Source organism: Macrobrachium rosenbergii, chromosome 19, assembly GCF_040412425.1.
Source record: "Macrobrachium rosenbergii isolate ZJJX-2024 chromosome 19, ASM4041242v1, whole genome shotgun sequence".
NCBI lineage: Eukaryota > Metazoa > Arthropoda > Malacostraca > Decapoda > Palaemonidae > Macrobrachium > Macrobrachium rosenbergii.
Window position 1 is genome coordinate 20,833,764 of NC_089759.1, and position 21,880 is coordinate 20,855,643.

General features: G+C 36.9%; 1 protein-coding gene across 1 annotated transcript; it reads right to left on the reverse strand.

Moving 5' to 3' along the window:
* Nucleotides 1–3,274: 3,274 nt before the first annotated feature.
* LOC136848509 (uncharacterized) lies at nucleotides 3,275–9,679 on the reverse strand. The gene is made up of 5 exons (XM_067120778.1): nucleotides 9,620–9,679; nucleotides 8,752–8,815; nucleotides 6,255–6,440; nucleotides 4,416–6,020; nucleotides 3,275–4,316 (listed from the first exon to the last, which is right to left on the reverse strand). Exons 1-5 carry the CDS (start codon nucleotides 9,677–9,679, stop codon nucleotides 3,604–3,606), a joined length of 2,628 nt encoding a protein of 875 aa, XP_066976879.1. The 3' UTR covers nucleotides 3,275–3,603.
* Nucleotides 9,680–21,880: the final 12,201 nt, after the last annotated feature.

Consider the following 21,880-nt stretch of genomic DNA (forward strand, 5'->3'; position numbering starts at 1 on the left):
ACGTCTTTTGGGATGAAGTTGCTTGCACCATGCCTTTTTTTAGTCATGATTATTCCCCTATCCGCCCGTCCTCATCCAGACGTCGAACTTGCCGCCTCTATAGTTTAGTGTGTGTGTTGTGCGTTGACTGGCATGACAACAACAGTTCTTATCGACGTCGGTCACATACACACACACACATAAATATTTATATATATATATATATATATATATATTATGTACTGCAAGACCCCAGCTAAGGCTGGTGTCTCACGCTAAATAAACAGCCCATGACCTTTCCGTTATCGTGGTTGCTGTTGTTGCTTTTTGCTACTGTTGAGAAATTAAACTGGCTTTAGGCACGGGGTCTTCCTTCAGCTGGGTCCGAAGAAAACGTTTCCAACGGAGTATCAAGACAGATTCGCATATGTTAGCACGGCCTGTTCTCACAGCTTTACTTAAATTCCGAGTATTCTGTGCTTCCTACCTCATCTTTTCTATGTTTTCAAAGTTTATCGTGCGTCAAGAAAGATACAAAATTCACTCACGCAAGCTGTGTATACATATATGTGTATATATATATATATGTATATATATATATATATATATATATATATATATATATATATATTATATATGTACATATATATACTCAGAATTTAGCTAAATCTGTAAGAACAGGCTGTGCTAACATACGTGAACCCATCTTGATATTCCGTTGGAACTTTTTCCCCGGACCCTGCTGAAGGAAGAGCCCGTGCCTAAAGCCCGTTGAATTTCACAACAGTAGCAAAAAACAACAACAGCAACCACGATAACGTAAAAGTCATGGGCTGTTTATTTAGCGTGAGAGAGACTATCAGCCATAGCTGGGGTCTTGCAGTATCTCAGCGCCGTGATCGGAAGTGATGATTAACTGTTGAAAATCTCTCTCTCTCTCTCTCTCTCTCTCTCTCTCTCTCTCTCTCTCTCTCTCTCTCTCTCTCTCTTAACATTGTATCGAACTTGATAGCAAGCAATCATGCAATAATCTGGCATGCATCCTCGTCACGCATTTAAGGGAAAAAAAAAATACCAGCATGGACAAAGCGTCATATTTACTCCCGCGCCTCATTTTGAACCGTTGTCGCTCACGCCAGCCTTCTCAGGTCTGTTGCAAATCCCTGTAATGGTCACGGGAGCTTGTGTGTTAAAACCTCCGTAGGGAGTAGTGCCGTCAGTGCACCTCAAGCAGTTCACTGTAGGCATTACTTAAGGTTCTTTCCAGCGTCCTTTCGGCCCCTAGCTGCAACCCCTTTCATTCCTTTTACTGTTCCCCCGTTCATATTCTTTCTTCTACCTTACTTTCCTCAACCCTCACCTAACAATTGATTCATAGTGCTACTGCGAAGTTCTCCTCCTGTTACAATTTTCAAACCTTTTCACCGTCAGTTTCAGTTTCAGCGCTGAATGACCTCACAGGTCCCAGTGCTTGGCCTTTGGCTTAAATTCTATATTCTTTTCGTATGTGAAAACGGCTTTCGGTATTTATCGGTGGTCACCCCGTCATTACTGACCAAAGCTAATGTTACTCAACTTCACAAATCGAGAAAGCAATGACATAGCGGTTATGATGCAACCGTAGGCGTTCGCTTATATAGAACCAGGTTGCCGCAGGCCCCAGTTGCCAAGGAAAGAATGGTGCGTTTTAGAATAAAGTAATTCCGCTCATAGATTACTATTTGTATCCATGTACTTATATTTTGTTTGTTTAACATATAGTTTACGGGTAATAAATTTCCACTTTCAACCTTCACAAGACCTTTAAAATTGCAGATCAAAATAATGCATTCAGCAAATTATAGGATTGCAATGCAGTTGCAAAATGACTTATATATTGCTGTAATTTGTGACTAAAACAGTTATACTAGTAAACAGAAAAAAACCTTCATATTTTTTGTTAATCTTGACCTTGGATTCCAGCAAAAAACCTGGGCTGGGTCATGTGTGCATATGTGGAACTCGACTCTTCTTCCCGAGGATCATATCGTTAATCTCCTGAAAACTGGCGGTAATTGGGGTGGGCTCGCAATTTGATCATGTCAGCTCTGGGTTTTACTCTCCTGAGAGATTGTGGGGGATGGTGGATCGTTCTGCCTCGCAAAGGAGAGAAGAAATATTGAAGAGTTTAGGAAAAAGTTTGATTCAGTTTAATTAATTAATTTTTTTTTCGGTATTTGGCGTAAGAGGCTGAGCGAAAGCCAAAGGATTATTCTGAAGACTCGTGAGATGGTATTAATTTATATATATATATATATATATATATATATATTATATATATATATATATATATATATTATATATGTATATATGTGTGTGTGTGTTTGTGTGTGTAGAATGATAGATAGAGAGAGAGAGAGAGAGAGAGAGAGAGAGAGAGAGAGAGAGAGAGAGAGAGAGAGAGAGAGAGAAAGGAGGACAGTAAAGGAGGAAGATACGAAAAAGGAGTAAGAGAAAGAAATAGTAGAGAAGTACGAATGCACAAATGGAATACTGTCCAAAAAGAGGATACTGTCCTGTGTCAATGGTGTGTTTTGAATATTTGGAAAGTATACAGGACTGATATGGAAAGTTGAAGAGAATCAAGATCTGTGTGATTAGATTGTTGCGAAGATAGGAATGTAAAGTTGAATTTAAGATTGGTCATGACTTTAGAACTATTTTATGTGCAGAATCCATTAGTGAAACCGGTGGGCAAAGCGAGGTCATGTTCATACTTCAGGGCAAAAAGGTCAGGTAGGAAGTTAACCTTGGCCATTTCTTTTGAACTATGTGAGCTAGATACATATTTGCCATGCTTCATAGAAAATGAAAAGCCTATCTTCAGAAGAGAGTAGTGAGTTTCTAAGTTTTGTATGAATGTTCATGTGCATCTGAAATTCAGCAGCAGGATCGAATATAGACATTTATATATATTATACGCACGAATATCTTCACACTCAAAGTCATACGTATTGTTTACATACTTAGCAACTCATGAAATCAGATTGTTTACATGTAATTATTCAATAATAATGTTAACAGAGACCTATGAAGCTCATGAACTTAATTATTGACAAATCTCAAAAGTATGCTGAAGCAGACTGTGCAGAATAGCTCTTTTTGACAGTCTACTGCGAAGTGCAATAAACTTATGCAGTTATTATCTCGTTATACACACACACATATATGTATTATATATATATATATATATATATATATATATATATATATATATATATATATATATATTATGTAAAGGGCCCCTCTGTGAAAAGCGAAATGAGTGTACTTTTTTTCAGTTCATCATTGTGCAAAGCAGGTGTTCAAAATTCCATACACATTACAGAAGATCATTGTAGAACGTTTCAGGTTGGTGTTCCATTCTATTGAAATTCAAATTTACAAAGAATATTGCTACACTACATCTACAAATATGTCTTCTCGAGCAGTCTGTGCAAGTATCCCGAATCAATTCAAGTTGTAGAAATTCAATTCTGATTTCTCAAACAACTTTCTTTCCGCTAGTTATTAGTAATTGATTTAATCATGGTTTTGCATTAGGGAGTAAAAAACTTTTTTCATCCCAGTTTTGCTGGCAGCTTCCTAAAGTGTTCTTGCTGCTACCATGAAAGTACAATAACAAAACAAAAACAAGGCAAATATGCTGGGCAGGAAATACTTGCAAACCCTGTTCATTTTGCAACCGATGGAATCGGCGTGGGGCGTAATTTGTTTCACGTGACCAACTTTAACCGTATGAAATCGATACTTCTCAATGGCGATGAGGGACACGACGATCGAGAAATTCACAACAATCACCGACAAAAACCAGACGTCGATAGATTTCAGGTACGACGACTTGGGCAGACTGGCCGCCACTTGGGAAAAGAGCGTCGAGATGACCAGCAGGGAGGTCAGGGAAACGGTGATTCTGTCGCTGAACTTCTCCAAGTCGAAATGGAAGGTCAGGTAGGATATGAGCACCAGGAGCGTCGTGGGGGCGTAAGCCGCGCTTATGTAGTATCCGAACTGATTCTTGAAGACGAACATTATCGTCTGCGTCGACCGCTGGTCGACCGTCTCTTCGATCAGAAAGTAGTCGACGAGTTCGTATTCGTGGTCTTGGCGTCTCGAGAGAGACGTGAGGCTGCGAATCTTCAGCATGAATAGATCGGTCGTGTACTTTTGGATCTTAATCTTCAGAGGGCATTTCTGGGTGTCAAATGGGTAATAGACGAGGTCGAAGTGGCAAAGGGCATTAATTCTCCATTCCCTCCTGTCCACCAGGTGATTGTCTTGACCTCTAAACACCACATCTGAAATAGTGAAGTCAGTGTCAGTGCATGAGTCAGTCTTTTCCAGATAGGATTTTTGCATTGTAACAAGTCCTTCTCTACGGATTAAGATATACTTACCCTCATCTAGAATGCAGTGTGAGTCATTGACTGGTTCGCCCTCCCTGAGTACCCAGTTGATGTGATTCAAGTGCTCGTAGGTCGTACTTATGATGTTCTCTCGTCCCAAAAATTCCACGTGGGGGAACCAAAGCTCACTTATGTTTTCTACCACGTTCCTCGAAAAGGAGTCCTGTAAATTGTGAAAAGTGAGTCTAGAATCCAGCCAGAATCGTGTTATTGACAGCTCCAACGTAAATTTAGACTGAAGAATTTGTAGTGGGTGAGTAAACTTGATTATGGCATCCATGTTCAGAAGTATGGGGAACATGTCCTTCGGTGCAGGAGGAGGTAGATTTTTATTGTATTTTGGTGGTATCACTACTATGTCACACCGTTCCTCGTCCGAGAAGTCGCTGCAGTCACTCTTTTTGTCGCATCTTCGTGATTTGTTGATGCATGTTCCATCGTCACAAGTAAACATCCAGAGTTCGCAAGAGGAAAATTTGAGCATGACTGTGTCCTCTCCACACAAGTCTCCAACAACTTTCCACTCGTGGATGCCAAAGGGGTAGCGGTCTTGTGACGTCGTGACCATGTCAGCATATGTACTTGGGTCGCCCAAGGAAAGAATTCTCCAGAATCCCTTGACGTTTGTTGCACTGAGAGTTTTATTCCAGATCCAAATGATTTGCGAAAAAGATGCTCCTAGGAAGCTCGGTCTGGTGTTGACAAATTTATACTGTTTGTAGCTTTGGTCAAATTTTGTTTTTGTACAAAAGCCTCGCATGCGAAATGTTGCAGGAGAACTGAAAGCACAGCTGGTGCATAATGTTCTGTCTGGTGTAGTTACTCCCCAAGTTTGCTCACTGGTGTTACCTAAAAGATCCATTTGGGAGTAAGCGACGATATCACCCTTAAAGCGGCCACGCCAAGAAGCATATTTGATCGGCATTTGGGAATCGGGATGCTCCCATGAACCGCTTGTAACGTTGTGGACAGCAGAAAGCCATAGTGTAGGAACTGGGCAGTATTTCTTGCCAAGGGAATGAAGAATTTCATTTTCTTCTGCATTCTCTGGTAGAGGTAGTTTTCCTTTTAACATTTTGCAAAATGTTGTTGCTTTATCAAAATTTGTTAGACCTCTGTATACTTTGAATTGATTTTTTGCCTTTTCACATGGATCTATAGAAATTTCCTTTAAAACCTTTGTAGCATCCCTTATGTCGAAGTCTTCTATGTTCTCAAAGCTAACTAATCTTTGACTCATCTGTTTCATATTGCAATTTAAGTATGCTTTTGAAGAGGAAAAAGAAAAATTTCCACTTGCAATTAACACATCAGCTAAGTAACCATGAAAACTGTGCAGAGCTTCAATGCCATCTCCTAAATGGTCTTGATCTTGACCAAGAAAAAGAAGACCACCAGGTGCAATGTGTGTGTGAACAGATAGCATGTCGCGAGTCAAAAAGACTTCATTTGTGTGTAGTGTCAGCTTTTTGCTGTGGAAGTCAAGGTGAGCACAGACATGGAGCCATTGCATCAGAGAAATGTTTGCTGCAATGGTTTCGTAAATTGTGTCCAAGCAACAGCCAACCCGGATCTCTTGCTGGTAGTATCTTATATCTGAAAATTTGAGAAGAGTTGTGACAGTATGACCTAATATTCACTTCCAGGTGAAGAAACTTGTATTCCTGATAAAACTAACTTTTCCACACACTTCATAATATCTTAATTCTCTGTATGTCCTAAATATTATGTTAATTAGATTATAAATGGCATTTAAAATAATACGCAAAATTTCAGTGTTGACGGAGACAGTCAAAAGAATATATAGTATCTGAGTCAATATTATTTTACCCATGTAGAACTCATTAGGAGATTGTTCTGTAGCGTAGGAGAAAACATAGTTAGTGTGTCTTGTTTGCAGGAGGTAGACTCTAGCACAAGCATAGAAAGACTGAAGAACAGGCATAGAATGCTTCCATATCAGACCAGATTTATCAGTAGCTACACCGTCAGTTTGGAGGTGGACCACAACACTTCCTGAAATAATTAACTCGTGCCAGTTATAAAAATGAAAAACAAAAACGTCTAGAAATAACACCGTGAAATTTTTTTAGAATAATTCTGAATACTCTTCTTATCAGAAACCCATTAAATAGTAAAACTACAATGTTTGAAAAAAAAATACTATCTGGTAATCGTTTAAAATATGAGCAAATAACAATAAATCTTCATGAATTTCATTAATCGGCATATAAGGAGAATTGACGGAACATTTTGTAAAAACCTTTCAAGTTACGGAAGCTCGAATCGCTAATATAAATATTTTCAAATCACCATCACATAATTTAGGGTCTTCTTAGGGATGGAATTACAGTTGACTAAAAGGAAAGTTGTAAAGCCTTTCTGCTCTCTGTCAATCATAACAGCCATAAGAAATCTTCCTATAGAATCCATTTCAAATTACAATGCAAACTGACATTTGAAAGTACTAGCGAAAAGAAAAGCATTATAGAAACCTTATCGAATAGTCTGCATGGTAGTACTCTTAACTTTTCTGGATAGTATGAAGCATAAAGCATACCGTATGGTAAAAGAAGAAAGGAAAACAGATGATATATATACATTTCCTGACTCCGTATTGCTGTAGAAGAGAAAATGCGGATTAACCCATAGATGCCTGTTGGTTACACCACTTAGTGAAGTTTTGGATATATATATATATTTTTTTGTTTGTTAATATTGTTCTCCTGTTCTCTAACACTCACTGTCTGCTGTTAAAATTTCCATAAGAAAGTTAGTCATGAATTACTTTCTGCTGTCATAATTTCCAAGAGGAAGCCTAGGCTGCAATTACTTTCCGCTGTTAGCATTTTCATAAGGAAGTTGAGGCTGGGATAACTTTCTGCTTTCAGAATTTCCACAAGGAAGGCTAGGTTGGAAATACCTCCTGCTGTCACTTTCTGCTGTCAGAATTTCCATAGGGAAGGTTAGGCTGGAATTACTTTCTGTTGTCAGAATTTTCATAAGGAAGGCTAAGCTGGAATCACTTTCTGCTGTCAGAATTTCCACAGGGAAGGCTAGGCTGGAATCACTTTCTCTTTTTTAAAATTTCCATAAGGAAAGCTAGGGCGGAATCACAGGGAAATGTCTTTTGTTATGTGAGGAAAGCCAGTGCTTAGATATTGCAATATGAATGATTAGAACTTCTCAGCTTAATTAACGATTGTACGCACTTTCATCCAAATCAAACAAGTTGAGAAGGTACAAGGAAGGTCCGATCGTGGTTTGATAACTTTTGGAAGTAAAACTAAGCCCTAAACAAAACGCCATTCTGCAACTTTCAGTTGATCCAAGCAAGAAGAAAATTGTGTCTTGGCTCAAGTGAAATATTTCCTTTTTCAAAGTGGTTATGATCTAATAATGTAATTCTGCTGCTGGTGATTGTAATAGAACTTGAGTAGTTTCTTATTCACATTCTAAACTTTTACCTAGAATTCCCTCGAGCAACACAGATCGAAGTCTAGGATATAATTAAACGAGCAAAAAATTCACTGAAGTTTCTTCGGCGCAATCGAGTTTTCTGTACAGCTGCTACAGCGTATAATTGGGGCCACCGAAAATCGATCTATCTTTCGGTGGTCTCGGTATAATGCTGTATGAGCTGCGACCCATGGAACTTTAACCACGGCCCGATGGTGACCTATCCTCTATCGTTGCCAGAAGCACGATTATAGCTAACTTTAACCTTAAATAAGAATTTAGAAAAAGAAAAACTACTGAGGCTAGAGGGCTGCAATTTGGTATGTTTGATGATTGGACGGTGGATGATCAACAGACCAATTTGCAGCCCTCTAGCTTCAGTAGTTTTTAAGATATGAGGGCGGACAGAAACAGTGCAGACAGAAAAAAGTGCGGACGGACTGACAAAGCCGGCACAATAGTTTTCTTTTACAGAAAACTAAAACCTGGATTGTAAGTAATTTCCGGGAGTGACTGGATAAGAAGTGTTAGTTGTATTCTGCTTGAAACCACAAGTCACACACAAAAATTCACAAAACTAAGTAAACGATGATTAGATACCAAATATTTATGCCGTGCGTTACAAGCTACCAGGACCACTGAATTTAGGAAATGACTATTGCGGATCCTCAGTGCCAGAAAGTTATCTTACATGAAGTCGGAATAGTACTCAGTTAAAGATGACGGGTATCTATCAAATATCAGAACATGAATTCAAAGACCCAGGGATTGGGTAAAAGATAATGGTTGGATTAGCCTCAAAGGACTACAGAACTGAATGAAAGGATCATGATTATATATGAAGTATATAATCCGAACCATATATTACCTGAAGCCACAAAGAACCACAGAACCGAGTAGAAGATAATGGTCGACCTTAGCAGTTCCATATCCTTCGTTGGGGAGAGAAAGAGACAGAGAGGCTTGTGTCTAGCAGAGGGCTTCCTTGTAACAAAACGTCATCTATTGTTTCTGGAGTAACAGAGCCTAACTCGACCCACTTGGCTTTGTTAGTACTTGAAGCGAACGATTATTCCTAAAGTAAACTCGCTGTCGCTCAAATTACACAAATTACAGTCTTTTGTTCTTCACATGATGAATGAGATGTCTAGAGAAGACACCTTAGTTCTTAAGACCACGAGCTGTCTTTCATTCCTTACATTTCATCAAAGTAAGTGCTGAATATCAGATAAATCGATTAGTTGGGACTTGCCTATAACTTACTATCAATAGCAGCAATGATTAATGTTGCCGGCTTTTAAGAACTATTTTTGGATACATCCTCCTTTTCTGTTCCTTCATTTTCAAGGTGTTTGCAAATGCTTCCCCAACTGAGTCGTCCCGACGCTCCTTCATTTTCAAGGTGTTTGCAAATGCTTCCCCAACTGAGTCATGTCCCGACGCTCCTGTTTTATTTGTATTTCGTTTTCCCATACTTACTCCTTCTTTCGTTTTTTTCCCATCAATTTTGTTCATTATACACTTCTTACTAACTGGAGTGCGACTCCGTACTGCGCTGGCGCGCGTCAAGTGGTCGACGTGAATGACGCATGCAAAAAAGATGTTGCAAAACTAGGAAAATATCCCATGTTGAAGGGTATGCCCGACGATCACTACTTTGGAAAAATATCTCCGAAGCGATGAAGACAATTACGTTATTCTGCAGAATACCCTGCATTTGAGTTGGATACTCTTACCTGAATGAAAGGAGCTACTGCAATCTTTGGTTCCAATTCTAGATGATGATGTCTAATCATGTTGATCCAACAACTGAATGATTGCAAACTTTACCTGACAAAGAAAATTTTGGGGGAGGCTTCGGGAGCAAAGATTTAAAACAATAGATGTTCCGAAAACACGGGGACTATTTTATGAATAGATCGAATCGTATTTACCCAGGGGAAAAGGTCAACTCTGCTTTTGACGCAGGAATTAGGAAGGGAATATTTTGAGGTCTCTTTTCAGTAGCACTACGGTAGTATCTATCTCTTTCTTTTTTTCTAGGAAAGTCAGAATGGGAATTTGATGGTTCTGGGTTTGTTTGCCATGTTGTTGGTAAACTTGTTTCGAGGGTTGTCGTCACGGCTGTTGTTCTCTCTTTTTGTGCCTGTACTTTCTTCCTCCATTGCCTCTCTCTTTTCTCCTTTTGTGTTCTGTCCACTTCTCATCTGTATTTCGTGTCCGAAGAATACTGCAGAATGTGTTTATACCACACCGGTTACCTCTACGAGGCTTTGCAAATAACAAAGAGAGAAAAAACAAATGTAATTGAGAAAATAAAGTGATAGAGAGGAAAATGAAAGGGTTTTCAACGATGCTATGCAGCTGATCCCCAAAACATTACATTGCCTTGGAGTCTCTCTCTCTCTCTCTCTCTCTCTCTCTCTCTCTCTCTCTCTCTCTCTCTCTCTCTCTCTCTCTCTCTCTCTGTGTACACTGATGTCTTGATTTATTATTTCTGAATTCATGGTTTCGAGTTACAGATTTAAAAGATTTGGAAGCCTTTGGTAGATAGTTTTTCTCAAAGTATTTTCCCCGTTATATAAATTCGATGACATCTGTGACGTTCTATCGGTGTTGCGTATGTATATTTGAAGTAATGTTTATTCCGGGCTTGAAGCCTAAATGCCTTCAGCAATATTGAAGATAGTGCCTCGGAATTGGAACTCAGTGGGACCAGATTGGATGAACGGCTTTTATATGCATCGCCCCCCCTCCCCATCCAAAAACACACACACATACAGACAGTCCAACTCCCGACACCAACAGTCCAACAAAAGAAGAATAACAAAATTGAATAAATTGTATCATAGTATCTGTCAGCCTACCTCGAGTTGAATGCTAGGACTCCTCGATCAAACGATTTTGGTTGGTCTCGTAATTTTTATTATTATTATTATTATTATTATTATTATTATTATTATTATTATTATTATTATTATTATTATTATTTACAGTAAAAGTAATTCTTCCTGGAATCTACCGTCTTGTTAGTGCCTCGTTATGAATGCGTTATTTTTTCTTGTGATTTAGTACGTCAGTGTCTAGTGGATGGTAACAAATAGTATGGTGGTGTTAGAATATTAAGGGCTGGTGTTTGTGCTTTGGACATGCTATAGTAACAGCTGGAGCCCAGTACCAGAAGAGCTAGAAGACCAGGACCAAGACCTAAAGACCCGGACTTACTTGGACGATAACTGTGAGATGGGAGGGTGGAGATTTGTGGAAGTGAAACCACCGGAAAGATATTATCAGAGGAATTTCTCAGAGGTTCTTTTGCGTCCCACGGAGTTGGATACACACACACACACACACACACATATATATATATATATATATATATATATATATATATATATATACACATACTGTATGTGTATGTATGTATACACACATATATATATGTATACACATATATGTATATATACATACATATACATATACAGATACAGACCCGATACGAAGATCCATTTCACAATAAAAGTAGGAACTGATAGAATCCATAATGATTACCTGCCCTGGGGTGTCACCTTGCAACATACCCTCCGTGCGACGACTTGAATAAGGCCCGTCGACGTGTGAAACATTCCTGCTTCTGTCGTGGAGTAAAACTTGAGAATCATCGTGAAATATAACACAGCATCATACACGTAAGTCAAAATGGAATATACTCTTTTCCGTGATGCAGCTGGTATAAATTTCTCATTTAACTGGAGACCTAGCAGGGCGCATGATTTTGGTGCAACCATGGTCATGTTGGTTGGATTATGGCAAAATAGCCGACAGTGAAGGAGAGATCTTTGCAATATTTCGCTCGCAATTGCATATCTCGGAGTTGCTTGGGCAGAGGAATGTTATGAAACGAAAATAGCGACGTATATTACTGCATGAAAATTCGTATTTGAATATTTTCGTACGAAGAATTTAGGCTCGATAAATTTCTGCAATTTCTGCAATCCGGATATCTTATCATCTCGACAAGTTTTCATATCTTGCAATGCGTAATGTTTGAATTTATTATTATTATTATTATTATTATTATTATTATTATTATTATTATTATTATTATTATTATTATTGGAGAAACAAATCCATAGTTATGTATGGGTACGTATATTTAAAAATAAATATCTGTAGAGATTTATTTTTAAATATACGTTCCCATACATAACTGTGGATTTGTTTCTCTATTACAAGATTCATGTTACTATGAGTAGTTTTTAATTATTATTATTATTATTATTATTATTATTATTATTATTATTATTATTATTATTATTATTATTATTATTATTATTATTATTCCAAGTTTGGTGATATTTATGCACATTTTTAATCAGCCGAAAAATCTTCCGCAGAATAAAATGACTTTTGTTAATATTCTGCCACGGGAAACTAACCCGTCAAATGGAAATTAACAACGTATACGAAAACGAGTCTTAATTGTTTTCTTCCCTGCCTACGCCATTAAAGAAACAATATCCCCGGTGCGATTGTTAGGCTACCCTTCCTTCTTGTACCACTAGGGAAACAATTCCACCACCCTCTGCTCTAGTGCGTGCCACTGCAGTATTCAGCAAAGAGTGACATTACCAGCGTGTTATAACTTATTCCAAGATAACATTTCTTTTCTCCCCGGAGGAAAAAAAAAATTGTCCGCTAGGAGTGAATGCATATTTCTTTTGTCTTCTCCGTAATAAGATTCATAATTCAAAACTTGCAGGTAAACCCGAGAAACCTCACTTAGGGGATCTGACAACGAAAACGAAATATCATTCATTGTTGCAACGTCGATTGTCATCGATTTGCGATTTGCCCTTGGAGGAGGGAAATGCCACTGATTACGGTGCAAGGTCACTGGGTCAGAGCCCAGCATAAAGAGTATGTGTATATTGGGACAGGTGTCACACGCTAGGGGTCGGTCTTCCCCCGTTCCCGCTTTTGCTTGGGGTTCTGTTGCTTGTGTTTAACCGAGGCGTCTCTCTCTCTCTCTCTCTCTCTCTCTCTCTCTCTCTCTCTCTCTCTATATATATATATATATATATATATATATATATATATATATGTATGTATATATATACATATACATATACATACATATATATATGTATGTATATAAGCACATATATTACAAATGATCTTTTTCTCCGATAAGCAACCAATACATCATTCACTGCTACTAAAACGAACTCTGGATACCTTCAGTTTCCATGTTACAACGCATTTCCATTCTGAGAACTCTTGTTTCCCAGGTGGGAATCAACCGCCTGTAGATGGGGACAAGAGGACAACATAATACCACTAAATTATCAGTAGAAATAAACTCAGTTATGGCTTCCGATTGTCACTTTAGTGATTAAGTCTCGCTCACACTCCCCAGCTGCACCAGACAGCCTAAACTCTGTTGCAAGCTTCAGTGGGAAAAATATCCTTTTATTATTAAAAGAAGAAGTTGTTGACATGACGCTCAGTTCTTCTCTTTGATTCTGATAGGCTAAGACTGGCGAGATTCAAAATGACACGCTGTCTTGTATGCGAGTCCGCTACGCTAGCGGCTTAGCCATGGGAATTCTCATTTGTACCTTTTGTAGTAAAATGAATCCATTCATTCTTTGATGATGTAAAGCTTTCACGAAGTAGTTAGAATTATGACAAGATACTCAGTCAGTGAATAATTTGGCACTTTTTATGTTCCTTTATTACTTTTGAATGTATTGCTAATGGTTATGACGAGCTTAGCAATGTTGTACATTCCATATGAAAGGGATATTTACGTAGTCTTTCATTTGTTTAGTTGATAATGGTGGTCATTCAGAAAAATTATCTAATTATCTTTGACTCGGTTAATATTGTCAACATTAAAAAAAAATATTTTATTGGCTTAATACCAAAGGCCTGTTATTAGTCACCTTCATGTTGTCAATAGCGTAGTTTTTCACTATTAAAACCTATTAGTGCTATTAGTAATCTTGTGGTTAATCTTACTTTATCTGTAATTAAAATAATCATTGACATCAGATAATTAAGCAATAATTATAACAAACTAGTAATTACTAATTGTTAGATAAAATGGCTGCCACCAGTCGGATTGTTCGTAATTAACTAAGGTCACAGTGGAAATCAGTGAATAAATAAATGATCAGTAATCATTCGTGAGTTAGCGGCTGCTTGCAATAACTTAATAATTGTGTTTTTTATTCTACATTTTATAAAGAATGGGTTTCCATGACCGAAAAGATGAATTCAGACATATTGTCTGGAAATGTTTATAAGGAGACAGAGTCCGATAAAAAGACATCGTTTTGAGTAGACTTTGTAACTTTAAACAACTGTAATTAAAAATGCAAAAAAAAAAATAAATAAAAATAAATAAATAAATAAAAAAAAGGTGCGACAGCGTTATTTTTTATTAAATTTACCTGGCGATACATCCGGGAATAGGCGACGTCATTTCATGATGCTGAATGCTGTCGAAGTATGTAACCCTGTAATGGGTCCTTGAAAAATGCGCCAAACGGAGACAGTAAGAGTGTTTTTCTTAGTGTCAGAGAACTTGATATACTGCAGAATCTCCAGTAGATACTGCTATTCGTCACTCGACAAAAAAAAAAAAGGAATACAGATTAAATAATGAAGGATAAATATAATTAGCCCAGAGCACTATTTTCTATATAGTGTGGAAATTTGGGACTCTCTCTCTCTCTCTCTCTCTCTCTCTCTCTCTCTCTCTCTCTCTCTCTCTCTCTCTCTCTCTCTCTCTCTCTCTCTCTCGCCCATGATTTTAGCTTTCTTTCTTTCTCAAAAAAGTTCTTGTGACATGCTAATAAAGAAGGAAATGACATTGAAAATACAATAAACATTGCATTGAATCCTCAGGTACGGTCTCGTTGCTGTTTTTATGTCCGTATTTACGCAGCAGCGTGTTCATGCCTCATTCTTTGGTTACTAGTTACAGTTAAAAAATATGTTGAGAAAACGTTCTAACAAAAGGGTTACACTAAAAGGTCTGTGAATACAAAATAAGGTTTAGAGAAGGCGTGTGAATACAAGGAAGAAATCAAAGTATTGTAATGAGAATTCATTGAATGGACAGCATAACATTCATAAAGATTCGATAGAGCTTTGGTAGCTTAGCCTTAAAAGGTGGGGATTTCTATTAATAATGTGATATAGCTAGAGATATCGTTAGAATATTTTAAATTGTATGAAGTTTTATAAAGAAACTTAATATGGTAAGCTAATAAACAAAGAAACAAACAGCTAGAGAAAGTTAAAGTATTTTAATTTTTATGAAATGTTATAAAGAAACTTAGTATGGTATGCCTTTCAACAGAGCGACAAACAACTAGAGAAGGTTAAAGTGCTTTGATTTATATGAAATGTTACAAAGAAATTTGGTATGGTAAGCTCTTAAACAAACACAAACATATCCTAAATTATGAATATTGCCGATTTCAGCTTGGACTAAGGGCCTGGTCTTTGGAATTTAATCATGTAAGGAGTAGGTTTAGATTCAGTTTCCAACTTATCCAGATGAGCTCGTTCTCCCTATTGAACCTTGTCACTCCCTTAGTTCATGTTATTAACGATCGTGAAAAAGTTAAGTATACCTTAGTTTTAACCAGACCACTGAGCTGATTAACAGCTCTCCTAGAGAGAGCTGGCCCGAAGGATTAGACTTATTTTACGTGGCTAAGAACCAATTGGTTACCTAGCAACAGAACCTACAGCTTATTGTGGAATCCGAACCACATTATACCGAGAAAAGAATATCTATCACCAGAAATAAATTCCTCTAATTCTTCATTGGTCGGCCGGAGACTCGAACTCGGGACTAGCAGAGTGCTAACCGAGAACTCTACCGACTCGTCCAACGATCGTGAAATGGCGCCGCACAGACAGATGCCGATGATATGTATTCCTTTGGTAGAAGAGAGATGATTGCGGGCAAAGCTGCAAATAAAATCAAAACTAACATAATATTACATGTTTAGACGACGATAAAACTGATCCTGAAAATGCAAAGTACCCTCCAAGATGGGATATTATTATTCTCCAGTAGTGACCCAGGTTGATTTAGACAGTTATAGTTGTTTCGTTTGCTACTGAGTTCTCCCTATACATACACACACACACACACACACACACACACACATATATATATATATATATATATATATATATATATATATATATATATATATATATATATATATATATATGTACAGTATACTGTATATATATATATATATATATATATATATATATATATATATATATATATATATATATATATATATATATATATATATAATGTATATACATTCCTAATTGATTGCAGAATATTGATTCCAATGTAACTGACTGAAATCAAAGGGCCTCATATTTATCGTAGACGTGAAAGTTTAAGCTTTTTCTTTATTAATAATTATTTTAATTTTGTTTCCCTTTGTTTCTAAGCATCCACACATTTATTTTCTAATTTTTCTAATTGTTATTATTAGTTGTCGAAATGCTTATTGTAGCATTTATGAAAGATAGGTTTTATGCAATGCCTCTGAAAATAGGACAGTTAATGAATCGGTTTAAAATTTTGTAACCATACCCAGGTTACTTTCGTGGAAAATACAAACTTAAAGTACACTGACTGTACATTATTGTAAGTTATATCTTATGATTACATCATTGACACACTACTAGAGGATGGAACTATGTGAAACTAACATTCAGCGAGAGATGAAGTAGAGGAAAATATGGTAAGATTAAATAATACTTCTTTTAATTAGACTCGCGTAGAGGAGAAACACAAGGGAGGACCGGTAATTTTCCCACGTGATTTGACGCGAATTCGCAGTTACCTTGGGGCTTGTCACTTTCCACCTAACCCCCCCTGGGGTCTTCATCTATTTATAGCTTCCTTTTTCATGTATTTCGCTCTCTGTTCCCTCTCCTTTCCCTTCCTTATGGTTCCGGAAGGCAGCGCTTTTGAGAGTTTTTCATATTTCCTTAATAAGAATTTGCTAGCTAGTAGCTACGACGTTTCACTCGATTGCAAATTTCATAAAAGTCTAAGGCAGTCCTGCGCTTTAATTAACTGACTTATATTTGGATATTGTTCATAAAATTGATATTATAGTTTGGTGATTGAGTCTTCCAAGCCCTGATAAATATGGGGGGTTAGAGTAAGGAAAGGCATCGGCCCGTACAAGATCTGTCAAAATAAATTATATGAGGCGTTCAGTGAGTGTTAGGAATATATGGAAAAGGCCCATTAAAAACAGCGACCCGACTAAGGATTAACTGAGAAGAAGAAGAAGCAGTAATTTGTTTATTGAGTATATATATCAATATTGATAGTGTAGGGTCCTCCTGATTGAAGAGAACACTTATAGTCTTGTGGTCTAAATCACTCAGGAAATTCTCTTCTGATTTAAAGCTAGTGTATGTAGTAGGGCATTAAAACAGAGCACTGTTGTTATTTTATAAATTACAGAATAATCAAACAGACTTTAAAACTTAAGCAGATGGAATGATGGTATGCAAAAGTTACCATCATTTATTTTTGTGGACAGTGTTTAAAAAACTAAGTTAAAAATTCCCGAGACGAAATGTCCCTTGATTTAACATTCTGTAGAAGTAATCTATCACAAAGTAAGATTTCATTGACTTTATCATTTTGTCGGTGCCTCGTTATCATTTTGTCAGTGCCTTGTTATTGCCCCGTTTTTTAAAATACGTCAGTGTCAGATGGATGGTAACAAAATGGTCCAGTGATATTATAAGGGCTGGTTTCTGTACTTGCATTGACGCTGCATTCTCTAGATAATGAGAGCGATGAGGATGACCACGGACGTTGTGAACTGTCTCGTGTAACGAGATGTTGGTCATCCCATCAACCACTGCCCTTTTCACAATAAAGGGGATTGTTCCAGAAGTTGTTAGCCTTCCAGTCTGTATCAGTTCCTATGGGATCAGATCACTAGCCACATGCCCTTTTCACCTATGTTGCTACCCTACCCGCATCAGACGTCCAAGGAAAGAATTTTCGTAGGAGGAAACCCTAAGACTTGCAGGAAAGGGAAAAAATAAAAAAAAACAATCATCAGCTCATTATGTGAAGCCTTCACATTTCCACAGAATAAATATGAGAAAATTGGGCGGGGCAGGTGTTAAGAAGGCTCTTAAGCATGGGAAGGGTCTTAATCCTTTGTGTGTAAGGATCATTGACCGAAATAATACCTGTGAAAATAAAAAGAAGATACTTTTCAGCTGAGGATAATGGACGAATTGCCTTTATCCAGTTCTGTTCAGAAGACAGACAGAAAGCACTACAAATATAAAAGCAAGGCTCGTAAAAAATATGAATTAGAACAGTAAATGCGATGAGGAAAAGAACTTGCGGCATTAATGTTATGAGAATGAGATTTGAATAACCTTACCTCTGTAGTCTCTGTTTAATCATTTTAAGCACTCTTAACATTTAAAACGTTGATGGAAAAAACGTGTTGACGTGTATTTTATCAAACCGATTTGAAGAACTGAATGGGAGAGGAGCCAGAGAATAACTAAACACGATCTTGGACATTTGCGGCCTATAGTTATCTGCGTAAAAGTTAAGTGGATACATGATAGCAGTGTTTATCAGACAGTAATTAAGAGATAATATTCTCATAACAAGTGTCTCCATCTTCGTTTGAGAATGATATAACACCATTAATTTTTATGAAAAATTTTCATTAACCGCTTTCGAAGAGTACTAATAGACTCCGTATAATAATAGTTATAGTAGTAACAGTAACTGACATTATGTTGATGCCAATTATATGTCTTCTAATAAAAGTGGCAGTTGTGTTCGTTAACATTAAGATAATGATGGTACTAAAAATGAAATTGATGGGCTACGAAACCTGTTATTACGCTGACATAGGTGACAAGAACGACAGCGAGAATTCAGCGTAATATTTCCTCCTACAGTAGGTGCCAGGGTTCATTGGCTCTCGAATTAGCGCCGCCCCTCTACCCCTCGGCCCCACCTTTGATGACACAGTAGACCTTCTTCAGGAAGACCAGATACTTGATGGGGGGTAATTCAATGATCCACTTTCAAAGGAGCTGACGTCATGTGCCCTTGTGTTTTCTTAACTTTTTTTTTTCAGACCCCCCGGTCGATTCTTGTCTCGTTCATTCTGGAAGCTTAATGATTCTTATTGTGTCCTCTGGGTGTCCGTAGCTCCAGGCGTGGGAATCTTAGCATGTGCTTCGCGTGCCTGCGCGTGCAGTATACCTGGTCGTGAAGGGTTTCTGTGGGAGTAATAACTGATGTCGGTCGTATAATTTAAAGTAGAGTTTGTCAGTTATTGTGTCTCTTTATCCAATTTTTTTAATTATTTGTACCGTTGCATAATTATGTATATGGTCATATACGAATGTGTTCCTGTGGGTGCGATATTTGATTTATATTATGGTTAGGATTTGCTTTTTGTTTCGATTTCATGTAGTCAGGTTTATGACTGATTTCATCTAAACTGTTTAAATTGCATGCCCGTGTAGATGTTGCATTTGCGTATTTTTATACTCAAGTACTCACGAATTCATTCGTATGTGCTGGAAACTTCATTCATATGCATATTCAAAACTAGACGAGCATGTTGTCTGATGAGTCTCGCAGTTTCACTCAGTTTGAGCAGAAATGCCGTGTTTTAATCACGTGCTACATAAATTTTCAAATTCGTCTTCCTGTGATTTTTGGTTAAACACATTTTTTGTTGCTGATGTTGTTTTTATATTCTTGTTTACTATGTTACTTGTGGTGTTTAGATGATAGTGCCTGTTTTTGCCAATTTAATCTTCAATAATAATAATAATAATAATAATAATAATAATAATAATAATAATAATAATAATAATAATAATAATAATAATTTCCAGAGAGGTTCACCGTGATTACCTTGTCTTGCTCGATGATAAACTGTGCCTTAAAGTGCCTTCTGTTGTGTCAAGTGATATTTTTCTTGTAAAGGTAACCGGTTTTTAATGAGATTTAGAATACAGTGATAAATTGTTTTATACACACACACACACACACATATATATATATATGTGTGTGTGTGTATATATATATATTAGTAACTAATTTTACTCACATCTTGGTCGGGTTTATAAAGCGGTTTACTCTAATATTAAAGTGAGCCAGGTTCAGTTTCTAGGAGGTGAAAAAAGATTTTATCTGGTCTGTTTAGGTTACTCTTACAGATGTAGGCGAGAAGGTGGGGCATATGGTTGTAGTCTTTGGTCATAATATATATATATATATATATATATATATATATATATATATATATATATATATATATATATATATATATATATATATTGTGTGTGTGTGTGTGTGTGTATACACACATATATACATATATATATATGTATATATATATATAAAATGTGTGTGTGTGTATGTGTGTACGTACTCTCGTCCGTGCGTAGCCACGCTAATTCATTCACACAGTGCGTGCACGTTTGAACAAAAGTAACTCTTTCGGACTACACGACCTTGGAATTAAATAGGTCACAGCACCAAGACTTGCGGAATGTTGCAAAAAGCTACGAACTCATAACTTTCAGAAGATAATTGCAAACCCTTGTAAGCGCTTTTATCGTGGCGTGTATCGCGCGAGTCTTCCTAGTTATTCACCAGAGATTGTTAATTCATGATCCCTTCATCGCTGTTTACACAGAGCGACTTTGAAGGCTGCGCCTGATGACCGTGTACTTGTTGAACAAATAACTGGATTAAGGTATGCGTCCTTTCAGCTGAATGAGGATAATCCTTTGTGCATGTGTACCGTCCGTCTTGCAGTCTTGCCCTTTGGCATTTCATCCCTGCAATGGCAACGGTATTATTGGCTTGCTTGCCTTTATGTTGTGGATAATAGCAGACTTAGACGTGATGGATTATGTCTGTTTTAAACACATGTTTTTCCAGTATATGTATATATATATAGTATATATATACATTATATACAGTATATATATATATGTATGTATGTAGGTACATATATACATACATACATATATACATGTATGTATGTATATATATACATACATACAGTATATATAAGTTCATTTTCATACTGAACCATTCGTTTCAGCTGCTTACTTCTTCCTTTCATATTCAATCTATTGTTTATTGCTTTCTCGGGCTCTATATTTTCATATTGGATTGTATTTGCGAATTTCATATTGTATTCTTGAGTGATTTACTCTCAGAGTACACTAATCATTTAACCTTCATGTTCCCATATTCAACTGTTTACTCTCATGTGGAACTTTGATTTTGGCAGCATGGTTATTTTTTCTTGAGCTGCTGACTTCTAACTGAATTATTTTTCAACAGCCTGTTCTTGCACTGTGCTGTTTATTCTCACATTTAGATATCTGATTAGGCTGCTTATCTTTTCTTGACCTGTTTCCTCTATCGTTAAGACATACTGCGATAAACTACTTATAGTTTTATGGATGTGTTTATCCTTATGAGGAACTGTTTTGTTGAAATATTTTTTTTGCTTGGATAAGCTGTGCTTATTCCACGTCTATTCTGTTAACTTTTATTTATTCTTAGTTTTGTTTCGGTCATGTTATGTATTCTATGGTCGTTTGATTTTGTGCCTGTTGATTGTCCGAGCTTGCGTATTCTTTTTCTTTAAACATCTAACCTTACCCTATACTCTCTATTCTTTGGTTAAGGTCTTTTCTATTTGTTAGTGATGCATTAGGCAATTAGTGAAAGGCATCTTAATTGTGTATCATAGTTTTTCGTTTAATCAAATGAACTTGAGTTTCCAGTACTAGGCCTTTAGCGTCAAATTCCTTCTGTTCACGATTCTTCTTCACAAATACCTCTTCTATTGATAAAGGCGAAAAATGCGGCGAACTGTGAAAGGCAGAGCTGTCAAATATTT